General features: G+C 35.1%; 2 protein-coding genes and 1 pseudogene across 2 annotated transcripts; all 3 read left to right on the forward strand.

Annotated features, from left to right (window-relative positions):
- Positions 1-906: 906 nt before the first annotated feature.
- Positions 907-1480, forward strand: LOC147940026 (secreted RxLR effector protein 161-like). The gene is made up of 3 exons (XM_087461113.1): positions 907-1030; positions 1130-1279; positions 1395-1480. Exons 1-3 carry the CDS (start codon positions 907-909, stop codon positions 1478-1480), a joined length of 360 nt encoding a protein of 119 aa, XP_087317239.1.
- Positions 1481-5621: 4141 nt separating this feature from the next.
- Positions 5622-6683, forward strand: LOC104709517 (uncharacterized; annotated as a pseudogene).
- A 2660-nt stretch (positions 6684-9343) lies between these two features.
- On the forward strand, positions 9344-10783 carry LOC104709518 (uncharacterized). Its single transcript, XM_010426115.1, has one exon. It carries the CDS (start codon positions 9344-9346, stop codon positions 10781-10783), a length of 1440 nt encoding a protein of 479 aa, XP_010424417.1.
- Positions 10784-14840: the final 4057 nt, after the last annotated feature.

The following is a 14840-nucleotide window of genomic DNA, read 5'->3' on the forward strand; positions in this document are numbered from 1 at the left end:
ACCCACGTCTATATTAGAGTGCACTCAAAGTAAAGATTGGTTAAAATGGAAAGAAGCCATTAACGTGGAGTTAAGTTCATTAAAGAAAAGGAATGTGTTTGGTCCGATCTTAAGGACACCATTCGATATAGAGCCAGTTGGACATAAGTGGGTCTTTGTAAGAAAGAGAAATGAGAGTAATGAAATCGTGAGATATAAGGCACGGCTTGTAGCACAAGGATTCTCTCAAAGACCAGGAATAGATTATGAGGAGACATACTCCCCTGTGATGGATGCAACGACTTTTAGATATTTAATAAATCTGGCTATAAGAGAAAAACTGGATTTGCGGTTAATGGATGTTGTAACCGCATATTTATATGGTCCACTGGATAATGAAATATATATGAGATTACCAGAGGGTATTGAGCTCAAAGATAAGAGTGGTTCTCGAGAACAATACTGCATAAGGCTAAACAAATCCCTTTATGGACTGAAACAAAGTGGGCGTATGTGGTACAATAGACTAAGTGAGTACTTAGCCAAAGAGGGCTATAAGAATGATCCCATTAGTCCATGTATTTTTATAAGAAGTTTGCAAACAAAGGGTTTGTAATCATAGCAGTATATGTGGATGATTTGAATATCCTAGGAACCTCTGGGGAAATCGCCCAAATAGTTTAATATCTCAAGAAAGAGTTTGAAATGAAAGACCTAGGTAAAACTAAATTCTGTTTGGGATTGCAGCTTGAGTACATAGATAATGGAATCCTTGTGCATCAAATGGTATATACTGAAAAGGTACTCAAGAGGTTTAATATGGACCAAGCTCACCCATTGTCTAGCCCAATGGTTGTAAGGAGCCTTGATTTGGATAAAGATCCATTTGAGCCAAAGAAGGACGTTGAAGAATTTCTCGGGCCGGAAATGCCATACCTCAGTGTTATAGGAGCGTTAATGTTCTTGGCTAGCCACACTAGACCGGACATATGTTTGGCCGTGAACCTCCTTGCAAGATTTAGCTCTTGTCCGACCCAAAGGCACTGGAACGGTATCAAACATGTATTAAGTTACATACAAGGGACGACAGATTTGGGTTTGTATTATATTAACTATAACAAAGAAGGTTTAGTTGGTTTTGCTGATGCAGGTTACTTATCGGATCCACATAATTCAAAGTCACAAACCGGCTATGTGTTCACACACGGTGGTACGACGATTTCATGGCGTTCTATGAAGCAGAGGATTGTGGTCACTTCATCTAATCACGCAGAGATTTTAGCAATTCATGAAACCAGCCGTGAGTGTGTTTGGTTGAGGTCGATGACTCAACATATCAGAACAGATTGTGGCATGGCCGACGATAAGGAAGCAACGGTTATATGTGGTACAAGTTCAATCCTGCGATAACTCAGCCGATCACTTCACCAAGTCTTTACCGACATCGACATTCAAGAAGTTCACACACCAGATTGGAATGCGGAGACTTAAAGACTTCTAGTGATGCTTGGAACAGGGGGAGTAATGCGTGTTGTACTCTTTTTCCTTCACCATGGTTTTGTCCCAATGGGTTTTCCTGGTAAGTTATGAGGCAGCACCCCAAGCGAATTACGGAGATCCCTTAGCATTTGCACGGTTATGTCATCCAAGGGAGGGTGTTGTAAAACACGGATGGTGGATCTTCCATAACCGGTCCATACATGTTCTAGTGTGTAAGGCCCATGGCCGAAGACCCATTGCCTATTTCCTATCTCTAGTCGGTTTTGTACTACGGGTTTATCTATCCCTATATATATGCAACATTCGATTGAGTTAATGATATAATATAAGAAGAGAAAACCTCCTTCGAGTTTTTCTAGTTTACAACATACATTACATTGACCCACAAAGAACTCATCCCATGTAATCCACATAAGTAAATGTTATGTCTGCATCTATTATGGTTGAATTCGTGTTACCCAAAATTCTCATTCTCATATTTTCTCCATAATAATTTAGATAATATATGTATTTTCCAAATTACATGTTTCCTTCCATACAGATATTAAATTAGATGGTCATTTTAGAAATATCAGATAATATACTACCAAAATCAAATAACTTTCCATATAGACATTATCAATATTAATAATCTGATTAGTTATGAACACTTTTAAAAACGACTTTCATAAATATTGGCTACTTATCAAGTTGTTGATTTAATTTCAATTATTTTGTAATTTGTAAACAAAGATCCACAAATTTATTTGATCAGGATCCAACAGGTCAAAAAATTAGCTGGTCTTTACGACCAAAAAACAAAATTATCTTTTTGATTTTTTTATCTTCCAATCAAAAATATTATACCCATAAAATATAAAACAAAAAATGTGAATTTACAATTTATGTGATATATTAATAAACAATTTATCATTTATACCACACATATATATATCTACAGAATTACATGTTGTTTTCCTCTATATAACTCTAAATACAGTAAAATCAATTACAAATAAAGTATACTTCAGGTAAGAAGTGCCTTGATTTTACTCCTCCCTGTTTTACCTTAGAAAATACAGACATTACAATCGTAAATCATTTTTAAAAGTCTTTTAATCATGTAATCAAAAATTTGATTAGACTATGGGCCAGTTCGTTTTATGATGCAAGTTCTCGTTTTCTTATCGCTGGTTTAGTTTTAGCAACACTAATCACCGAATTCATTGCTTTTAAGTCGCTAACTTGTAATTTGAGGGTTGAAACGAACAGACCTATAAATAACGTTATAATAAAAATTAAAACCTAATAACACGTTATTGAACACTTGAGGGTTGCTACCACTAATTATATAACACTAGGTTAGACCCGCGCGATGCCGCGGGATGTTGTTCTATACATTTTGAAATATATTTGATGTTAAAATATGTTTTTTTTATTTTTTGGAATTATATTAATAATAAAAATTATGGTTTACACAATACTAAGATATAGAAATAGACTAAAAAAACCTACAATGGTTTGCAACTCTGTTGTATTTGTTATTACAATCATTTACATTTAAGTCGGGTAAATTTAATCGTATAATTGGCTTAACTCTACTATATGCTATGTTTTTTTTCTCTTATTACTTGTTATTTAAGATATATTAGTGTATTTATTTTGTGGTGTATTTTTGTAGTTTACAAATTTAATCATCTAAGTTTATATTTTTTTTTTTGGTAGGAATCATCTAAGTTTATATAGTTTGTGTTGTTGTTACATTATTATTTGTTTGTTTTCTTTTGTAAATTATCAATTCTTTTTAATCACAAATCCACATATGTCAAAGTATATAGACATATTTTTACTTTAGTTTAGTTTTGTGTTGTTATTTAAATACTATACTTATGTTAAATTGTATACAACGTTTGTAAGGATTATGTTAATTGTCAAAGTTATGTTAAAAGTTATAGATTATTTAGTTTTCTTTAGTTTAAAAAAAATTGTTTTTTGATCTTAAACATTGTTTAATTTGCCATTGGTGTTCTTATATGTAATTCTTGAGAGACAATGAACCTTTCTTATCACACGCCAAAATTCAAACATTGCAATCATCATTGTGAAAAGGAGAATTTTTTTTTGATAATATGTAACTGATTTACTCTAGTTTATGTATGCTTCAGTGCTTCACAAAAAGAGTTTATCTTCCAATCTCGCTTGAGAGATTACTCTAGAAACAAAATAATTACTGACTTGTTGCGCTTACAAAGCTCGAGAAATGATTTATTTATTTGTCCTCACTTTTTCATAGTATTTATATTTACATACCATTATATATTTTTTTAAATGACACCCAAAATTTAATTCTTTTATTTTTTTAATAACTTAATTGTATCACTTACAACCAAAATTTAATTCTTTTATTTTCTTTATAACTAAATTGTATCACTTACTTAGATTTTCATAAAATTTTAAGAACTCTTGATTCAGATGGTGAGATAATATAAAATTCAAATTATAACAATTTCCATATGTTAAATCTTAATTATTATAAAAGAATTTTATATATTCAAATAAAACTGAAAAATATATACTACACAAATAAAATTTAGATTTCAAATAATAATTTTACAGATAAATATTATAGATTTTGTATATATAAATTATAGTAAAATTATTCAATAATTATTTTACTCTACATATAGTGCCGATTGTTATTTAGAATAAAATTAACTGCTAAAATGATGTTAGATTACAAATAATAAGTAACCAATATGTTTAAAGAACTTTGTGTCCTTTAATGAAGAAAATATCAAGTTCTCTCAATTCATCAAAAGTTCTAAAACCATCAAATCAAATCAGAGACGCATGAAAGAAACCATATAAGTATATATACACATAATATGAAAGCAAAAAATCACATATATCATACTATCATAGTATTTCTAAGGTGACAGCCTCAAACGTAACTTGCTGAGCCGAATATACTTGAGAAAATTTTCAGATTATTCGAGTTGATCAACCAAATCACAACAAAGGTTTTTCCCAAAATCAACATTAGAGTTTTCCTCCGATTCTATACATAATATTCATGATAAAAAAAAGTTTGTAACGAATTTAGAAATTTCTTGTAGCCAATTTCTGACACATAAAAACAAACAATAGAATTAAGGAATATCTGCGTTTTGCTTGAAAGCAGCAGCACTGGTGGAGCTATTTTCTTGATATTATTTGCACAAAAGTATTTATTTATCTGATAACCTTGTAGTTAGAAAATTACAAATTTACGATCCAATTGATAATTCTGTAGTCATTTACTGATAGAACTAATTTTTGATCTTTTTCGGAGAATTTTAAATTTCTATCATCCAACATAACTATTTGCATAAAATTGAGAAGTAACTTGATTAAGTTGTTTTAACATATGTACATGTGAAATAGAAAAAAAAAATTATTATTGGATGAATATGTTGAGTTGTATTAATTATTGTATTTTGATTAGTCATCTATTTTAAATAATGTGTCAGCTATAGGTTTCTCCAAATTGCTGAGGTGTAATCACTGAAAAATACATTCTCATTTTATTGTATTGATATAAGTTATAATAAAAATTAAAACCTGTGGAGTTGTGCAAACGGTGCGGTACTGAATTTTTTTCTTCAAAACATAGTAACAGTTTTTCCTATGATTTTAGCTTTACATGTCACTCTGTATATAACCACAAAAAAAAAATGTGAGAAAACATAGGCTTAAGAAAATAATCCAATATTAAATTAAGAATCTGGTTTAGTGATATTAGAACAATATATGTAACTGATGATGCCATATTTATTCAAAACTGGCATATTTGTTGTCTTGTTAGCCCGCTCAGAGTCAAACTCTCAATACTAAATTAATATATATATATATGGGCATGAAATTATCATAACCTTCCATCCTAATGTTCACGTGTACTTAATCTAATATACAAAAAAAAGTAAAATAATAACTTTAGATTATGTAAAACAAAAACTGTTTTTTTCTCTCTTGTCATAGGCGATTTTTCCAAATCACTGTTTCATAGCAAAACTCTCTTTTTAATCGGCGTCGGTTTCTCCGGTGTCGGCCACTGTCGCTTGCTTTATTCAGTTGTTTATACTTCATTTAATTACTGTACAGTTTTAGATTTTCAGTAACTAAAAATGGCAAATCGAGATTATCAAATCCACGCAAGTTGTCTATTCGCATCGATGGTGTTTCAGGGACTGAGTCCGTCATCTTGTTTACAGACTCCGACCACATCATTGGATTCATCCTTGATTTGGTTATTCTGTCAATTCATTGGGATTTCACTAATCACTATAACAGAATCATCTCATCTCAGTTGTTGTTCCTTCCATATAATGTCGTTTCAAAGGAATTGTGGTGTCTTTCTTTATAGAAAGATTGTTTCCGGAGTGTTCGCTCACTATCGGCGGAGTTTCCGAGTATTAACCGGTGAATGTCCTCTTACCCAATGGTATGGAGGTTATACATGGGTTTTTGATCCCGGAATCGATGGAGGAACCAGTCAACTTGATGGAATCAAAATTCAAGATCTGACGATAACGATGTCAGATGATGGTGATACTTTCTTATTATGGTTGAATTATTTCATCTCGTCAATTGTTTGTACGAGTTGTGGAATATATATTTCTACGTCTGAGGTGGAAATTTTCTCTGAAAATGATGATGTTGATCACTTTTCATGGACGGAAGTCTTTCTTCTACCGACACGAGTTCTTCATTTTATTAAATTAATTTGTCTTTGTTATAAACTCAAACAAGATATGAGCGTGATGGGAAGGAAAAGGACGGCATGTGACTGTGACGGTGATGTTATCTCTTTCACTTGGTTGGAAAATTCTACTTTTGCGAAAAGGGCGTTCATGATCACTAATGGGCAACGTTGCGTAAGGCGATTTCTGCATATCTTATTGAGTTTCAAAACACAAGAGTCATAAACATTTGAAGCAACAATTCTATTTTTTCTTTTAACTAAAGTAATGCGAAAAGCATTTTGGAGTTTCGTCTATATGATGATAGCCAGTTATGAATATGTGAAAGAGGGATATAACAGATTGTTTCTGTTAGCCTATAAGGCTTCCGATTGGTAGGCATGGTCAATTCCACTCTTTTACCGAAATTAAGTTTAATTTCCTTTATTTGTGTCAGTGGTTGTATACAAATGATTTATGTATCTTGTAAAACGATTAATGATATAATATATTTGATTTGCCGAAAAAAAAAAACAACTTTAGATTACATGTAATTTTGACACTATAATACATGAATTTAATATATTATTGGTTTAGTGAATTAACTTAATAGTTGCATCTCCTGGTTTCTTTTTGCTTCATACTCAAGATGCCACTAGGTTAATCTCCGAAGACAAAAATCTGAAACAAATCAATAAGTTGAGGCATGTGAGAAAAAACACCAAAATAAATATTTTGATTTTAGTGGAACCAAAGAAACACAAAAAAATACTACAAAAAAAAAAAAAAAAAAAAAAAAAAAAAAAACACCAAAAGAAATGTTTTAATAAAACTACAGCGATGAATCGAATGATTGGTTTGTCAATAGAAGCAGTATTTATACAAAAAAAATAAGCTGTCATTTAGGGTTATAGGAAAATCTTTCATCATTAAAAACATATATATATATATTTTTATAGTTATGGTTCCTAAAATTACTCCGAATAGTTAGTAGTTTAGAAAAAAAATAATTTTTAATTTTGAAAAATACATTTATCAAGGCAATTCGACAAAGGAAAAACATTTGTTATATTGGTAGATATTTTAAAAAACAATCTATTAGTTTGTTATTAATGATCTGAGTTTTAAATTGTCGATTAGTTATGGAAAGTACAAATTATTAGGTGTATATTCGATTCTGATTTCCTTATTATATATGTTTAATTGATTTTCCCAGATTTTGGTGTTAATTTCCGAGATTTTCCTAAATTAAATTGCTAAGATTATACGAACTTCCCTTATAAATTAAACGCTAATTGGTTTTAGCTCTTTATTTAGATTTTGTAGTAGGTCTTAATTGTTTCCGATTTTTATGTGTTAATATTTGTTTGGCTAGTGTAATGACTATCAATCTGTTTCGCTCCAATTAATTTTGAATTTCATCTGTTTGGCTTCAAGGATTATACATATCCTTATTCTTATTTGAGTGGTATTTCATTGTATTAATCTGTAACTCTATGTATACTTATTAAAAATGCTTTGCTTTTAATATTATAATCAGATAAATTTTAATTACTGACCCTTACTTAATTAATTTATATTTTACGAAATTATTATTAGCTTTAATTGCTGATAAAAAAATAATATTCCAGTAAATTTTAAAATATTTTGAAAGTTAATATGTGAAACCCCCGGACTTAAATCCAAGCTACATACAAGTTTATCGAACTTGAGACCCCCGGACTTAAATCCCGTCCATTTGACCACTTGATCATAACTCTTTTTTTAGAGTAAAGGGGAAGTAATTGTTTTTATTGGTACCGTGAAACTGGGAAAAAAAAGATCCGACCCGGTAACCTGCGTGTTTATCCGATTAAAATATAGGTAATTGACGTTTTTGCCCTTAATGAGAATCAATTATTTTGTTTTATTTCTAATGGCATTGTGATGTAATTCTTTACAAAACTAAGGTTAGTTTTATAAATGGCTTTTCTTTGAATAGTAGGGATTTATTTATTTGAGATTGTATATTTTAGTCCAATAGATAAGAAAATATGTTTTGTCCAAAAAAATGATATGGGAATATGTAAGAGATTCAAAACACACACTTACTAAATGGTGTAAAAGTGAAGAATTATATTTTTAGCTAAACAAACAATTACTTTCATATTTAAGAGTATTATATTTGATATGTCACAAACAAAAAAAAGCCAAACAGAGTAAAATAGAAATTGTTTTTCTTCTTCATTGGCATCGGTCTCTCGGAACCGGCTGCATCTTAGACCTCGGTGGCAACAACTCTTTGTGCTTCCGAGGAGGCCTCATTAGCTTCCTTCTCCAGAGTCTTGTCGTTGGTCTTTGGTGTCACTTATATGATTTAATGAAACCTCATGTTAAAATAGCAAAACTTGCGTTTACCTATTAAACCATCCTTCCGTTGGTTTAATTTTCATTGCCACGGTTGATGTTAACACCTCTATTGTTTAACACCAAAGAGGAAACAAATTCTTGATTTAAAAAAAAAAGATAATGGTTTACATAAAGATTGATTGATAGTGCATCAGAGTTCTGACGGTGACACAGTGCTGTGGCAAGTCCCAGAGGTCTGATTAGCTGATGTGGCATGAAGTGCTGATGTAGAGAAAGATTGTTGGACAAGATGACGAGCCATGGGATTTGGAAGGAAGAAGCAATTGTGATATACTCGAAGATATTGAGAGTATATCTCGTTAAGAGAATAAAGAAGTAATATTCTTAGGGATCAAGAATATCTCCTTTTTGTTAGGATGCACAAAGATTTAGGTTAGAGATCTTGTGTGCGGGTATAAAAAGATGAGGGCTAGCCGCGAAAAGAGTTAGCACTCGTGGGATAAAAATTGTGAGATCTATAACCTTCAAACAATCATAAAAAGCTTAGAAGGTGAGTGTGTTTTAACACTTTTAGATCTACACAGGGTGTTGTGTTAGATAGATAGAAGAGTGAGCTTAGTTTCAAGTCTTGTAAGAAACGAGAGTTTTTATATAAGATTGAATAAAGAGCGTTTGCTTGGCGTGTTCCAAGCGGGTTATTTGTTGTGTGTGTTCTCCATACGTTAACAATTGGTATCAGAGCAGACACCTGATAAAAAGTTCTGATATCTTTTGGCTATTGGAAAGTTTCAATCAAGCAGGCCATCTCGAGCATCGACATGGAAGCTTGGTTTGCAGTGGAGGACGGCTGGTCACATCCTACTGAGAAGAATGAGATTGGTGAACTGTTGCCTAAGCACAGGAAGAAGTGGACAGCAGAAGAAATAGCGGAATCCAAGCATAACTCGCAGGCGTTGTCAGTCATCTTCAAGTCTCTACCAAGGGAAATCTTCAATCAAGTTCAAGGATGTGTTGCAGCCAAGGAGGCATGGGACATTCTGGTCGTCACATTTAAAGGCACATGCAGGATTAAGCGCACAAGGCTGGACAATCTTGCATCAGACTTCGAAAACTTGCAAATGACTAAAACTGAGTCAGTGGCAGATTATAGGAGCCGGTTGAGTGGTATTGCACAGGAAGCTGTCGTTTTGGGAAAACGATACAAGGACAAGAAGCTGGTGAAGAAATTCCTCAGAAGTTTGCCTGACAAGTTTCAACCTCACAGGTCTGCTATAGATGTGTCCTTAAATTCTGATGAGCTCAAGTACAATCAAGTCATTAGGATGATGCAGGCGTTTGAAATTCAACTAAAGAAGAAAGAGAAAATGAATGTGAAGTCATTTTCACTCAAAGCTATAGAAGAACAGAAACTTGCTGAATCTCAGGAGGTTGCGGATGAAGAAAAAGTGGGTTTGTTAGTTCAGAAGTACTTTTGTAAGATAAAGAAAGGTCAGCGGAAAGGAACAACATCACTCATGAATGCTAGTTCAGATAAGGAGTTCAGGAAAAGTGACAAGCAGGAGCGTCAATGTGCTGAATGTGAAGGATATGGGCATTACAAGTCTGAGTGTCCTAACAACAAACGTAAGAGCTCTCTGCAATGCTATGGGTGTAAGGGTTACGGTCATACCAAGACTGATTGTCCTTCGCATGGGAACAAGCAGAAATCCTACATTACCTGGAGTGAAAATGATTCAGATGCAGAAGATAGCCAAGGTGAGATTCTGAACAATTTTGTTGCTCTGCTAGTAGTTATTGAGGAAGATGAAAAAGACGAGGCTTTGGTGGTAAAAGAAAACATAGACAAGAAGGTTGATTCTGACTCAGATGGAGAGGAGGCTGACTTGTCAATGGAAAATCAGACTGAGCTTCTTATCAAGACAGTGTTGCAAAAGACTCAAGACAACAACGAGCTGACTTCCGAGAGAGATACTCTTCAGATGAATTTTGCAATGCTTTCTAAAGAGCTAAGTGAAGAGAAGGCTAAGTCTTTGCACTTTGAGAAGCAATTGGAGGAACAGCTGAAGAACATCAGGATGCTAAGTAAGGGAACTAAAGATCTGGATATATTACTCAGTACTGGACGATCAAGCACTGTAAAGTGGGGTCTGGGTTATCAAGGAACCAACTCTGACAAGTCTACTCAATTCATCAGTGGGCAGAACTCTGAGCCGAAAACTGAAAGAAAAGGTTCTGGCTACATCGACCTGTCAACATGATCAGTTCCCTAAGGAGAATCCGAAACACAGAAGGATGAGTGTGCAGAATGAGTTTCCGGGAAGACAGCCATATGTTCCACACAGTTATCAGCAGCTTACTCAGCACCCTGTTCACCTCAGCAGAAGAAGAGGATGCTGGTATTGTGGTCATCAAAGCCATTATAAGGCTCAGTGCTTCAAATTTCAGAACCGTGTTTCAAACTTGATGAAACATGGCATGTTCTATCCAGCTGTAAGGAGAGATATTCAAGGGTATGTCAGGAAAGATGATCTCTATTGTCACGTGGCGTACACAGCTGATAGAACCGAAGTTGATCAGGCTAAATGGTACTTTGATAGCGGGTGCTCCAGAAATATGACAGGTGCTCTTGACAATTTGTCCCAAATAGAAGATGTTGCTAGAGGAAGAGTCACGTTTGGAGATGGAGGAAAGGGCACAATCCGAGGAAAAGGTGCAACTGGTGGTGAATCTCAACCGTACGTAAAGGATGTGTTCTTGGTTGATGGTGTGAAGGCCAATCTGATCAGTGTCAGTCAGTTTTGTGATGAAGGCTTGGATGTTACTTTTACCAAGAAGGATTGCAAAGTAGTTGATCAGCAAGGGTTTGTAAAACTCAGAGGAAGACGATCCGGTAATAACTGCTATATGTGGAAATCGGAAATGCCATGCCTTAGCGCAACGGCTGAGTTGAACACCGAGCTGTGGCATCAGAAACTTGATCATTTGAATGTTCGCACAATGCTGAAGTTGGCAAACAAGGAAGTTGTCCGTAGACTTCCTAAGCTGAAGGGTGATCCACATTTTATATGCGGTCCGTGAAACAAGGACATGTAGATCAAAGCCTCTCATGGGTCTTTATCAGACATTCGCACAAGTCATGTTCTTCAGTTGGTTCACATGGATCTGATGGGTCCTATTCAAGTCCAAAGCATATCTGGCCGACGATTCATCTTTGTGATGGTTGATGATTTCACTTGCTACAGCTGGGTAAGATTCCTTCGTGATAAATCTTATACACTTGAGTGTTTTCGCATACTTGCCTTGCAGATCAAGAGTGAAAAGTGCTCGATCGAAACTATTTGGAGCAATCATGGTGGTGAGTTTCAGAATGACAAGTTGGATCAATTTTGTGGTCATCAAAGTATTACTCATCAATACTCTGCACCGAGAACACCAAAACAGAATGGAGTTGTTGAACGCAAGAATAGGACGCTGCAGGAGATAGCAAGGGCTATGTTGCATGGAAATCAGGTTCCTCATCGGTTCTGGGATGAAGCTGTGAACACAGCCTGTTATATCATCAATCGTGTGTATGTCCGACCAAGGACCAATAAGACATCCTATGAGCTATGGAAAGGGAAGTCTCCTACAGTAAGTTACTTTCATGTGTTTAGCTGTCTCTGCTATATTTTGAATGATAAGGATCAGTTGGGGAAATTTGACTCCAAGAGTGATGAGGGTATTTTTCTGGGCTATTCTGGACATAGCACTGCATTTCGTGTCTACAACAAATGCATGCGCTCTGTTCAAGAGACTGTCAATGTCGTGTTTGACGATACTTCATTTCAACGAGTAGCTATGGTGCTTGTCATCTCCGATAAAGACCTGGTAACTGATGATGAGAAGTCTGTGCCAGAATATGCAGGTCATGTTGTCTCTGACAGACCTATGCCATCTCTAGATACATTCCCTGTGTCTTTTCAGGTTCATCGAAATCACTGCTCTACTGATGTTATAGGTGCGATTCAGGGGGTAGAGTTACTAAAGGAAAGCAGATTGATTTTGCTCAGCTGGTTGGAAAGAAACAAAGGACTGTTGTTCCTGAGTCTGTCTCTCAGGACTCTGATGTGGTTCAATTTGCATGTTTTGTTTCCACTATTGAGCCCAAGAATCATAAGGAGGCACTTCGTGATGAGTTTTGGGTTGCTGCTATGCAAGATGAGCTGGAACAATTTAAACGGAGTAATGTATGGGAACTCACTCAACGTCTGGCTGACGTCAATGTAGTAGGAACGAAGTGGATCTTCAAGAATAAGAGTGATGCCAGTGGTTGCATTGTGAGGAACAGAGCAAGATTAGTGGCTCAAGGTTACTCTCAAATTGAGGGAGTTAATTTTGATGAGACTTTTGCTCCGGTAGCAAGGTTGGAATCAATCAGGTTTATGTTCGGTATGGCTTGTGCTCTCAAGTTTACCTTGCATCAAATGGATGTTAAAAGTGCCTTCCTAAATGGAATACTACAAGAGGAGGTCTATGTTGAGCAACCTAAAGGCTTTGAGAACTCACAGCATCATGAAAATGTGTACCGTCTGAAGAAAGTCCTGTATGGTCTAAAGCAGGCACCGAGAGCATGGTATGAGAGGTTGACTACCTTTCTCATGGACCAGGGATACAGTCGAGGAAGTGTTGACAAAACGTTGTTTGTTCTTAACAACAACAACGAGCTGATGTTTGTACAGATCTATGTAGACGATATTGTCTTTGGTTCCACCTCTCAACCTCTAGTAAAACAGTTTGTGGAATGTCTCAGGAGTTTGAAATGATTATGGTGGGAGAGCTAAGATATCTTATGGGGTTGCAAGTTGAATAATCGGCTGATGGGATTTTTGTGTCTCAAAGCACCTATGCTAAGGAGTTAGTACAACGCTTCTGATTAGGGAAGAGTAAAGAAGCATTTTTTCCTATGGGCACCAATGACAAACTCTCAAAGGATGAAGGAGGGGAGGATGTAGATGAGCGACTATACAGAGGAATGATTGGGAGCCTGTTGTATCTGACAGCTAGCCATCCAGACATATGTCTGTCAGTGGGGATCTATGCACGCTATCAAGCCAAGCCTAAGATGTCACATTTACTAGCATTAAAGAAGATCATCAAGTACATCAAAGGAACGGTGAACTTTGGTATTTTCTACACCAAGGACACCAACACCAATCTGAGTGGGTATTGCAATGGTGATTGGGCAGGATCTATAGATGATCGTCGTAGTACAAGTGGAGGATGCTTCTTCATGGGAAACAACCTGATATCATGGCACAGCAAGAAGCAAAATATTGTCTCACTATCAACCGCTGAGGCTGAATTAGGAAGTTGTTGCACACAGCTCCTATAGATGCGACAAATGTCCTCTGACTATGGTATGGATTATGATACTCTTTTAATTCATTGTGATAATTTGAGTGCAATGAATATATCCAAAAATCTTGTTCAGCATTCGCAAACTAAACACATAGATATTAGACATCACTTTGTTCGTGAACTAGTTGAGGCGAAACTGATTGAGATTGACCATGTGAGCACTGATTTTCAGTTAGCTGATTTATTTACCAAGCCTTTGGACTTTAACAGATTTGTGAATCTGAGGAAGTCCATTGGTGTCTGTGAGTACTAACCTGTTTGCCTAAGTTGTGTTGATCTGAGAAAGGAACGTGAGGTAGGACAGATCATGGAAATCCTAGAATATATAGAAGATCAGCACTCTAAAAGCAATTGTGATAAATAGCTGCCTGTCATGCCGGTCTATCCATCCTGTTAAATGTTGTCATGATTTAAGGAGGTGAAAGAGCTGTGAAGAGACATGCACATACATCTTCAAGAAAAATTTCCTGTTGATGACAAGTCTGGAATCAGTGGTTGATAAAACCAATTGATGTCACTGATGTTCAAGACAGTGAAACAGCTAACAGAAGGCTAAAAAAAAAAAATTGTGCTCTTCAAAAAGAGAATCTCCAACTGCCTTAATATGTTGGAATGGGCTGCAGACTAAAGGCATGCCAGTGTGAAAGACTACCCACATGCAACAAGTCCCTGATCTTTAACAATTCAAGAGGTTGTGATAGCTCCTGGCAAAGGTTCTGCACATGAGGTTGACACAGCAAATGTATGATTAGCGCCTTGTTATTTGTGTGATTTCTTTTGTTACATAATAAAAAAAAAATAAAAAATAAAAAATGTTTTTGCTCATGTGTGTCTTTTTCTCAATCTGAGTCCCTGAATGCTCACCATAAGTGGATGTGTGTATCATTTGTTTGGTTCATGAACATATTAAGTTTATTT

Source organism: Camelina sativa, chromosome 8, assembly GCF_030686135.1.
Source record: "Camelina sativa cultivar CO46 ecotype springtype chromosome 8, ASM3068613v1".
NCBI classification, from domain to species: domain Eukaryota; kingdom Viridiplantae; phylum Streptophyta; class Magnoliopsida; order Brassicales; family Brassicaceae; genus Camelina; species Camelina sativa.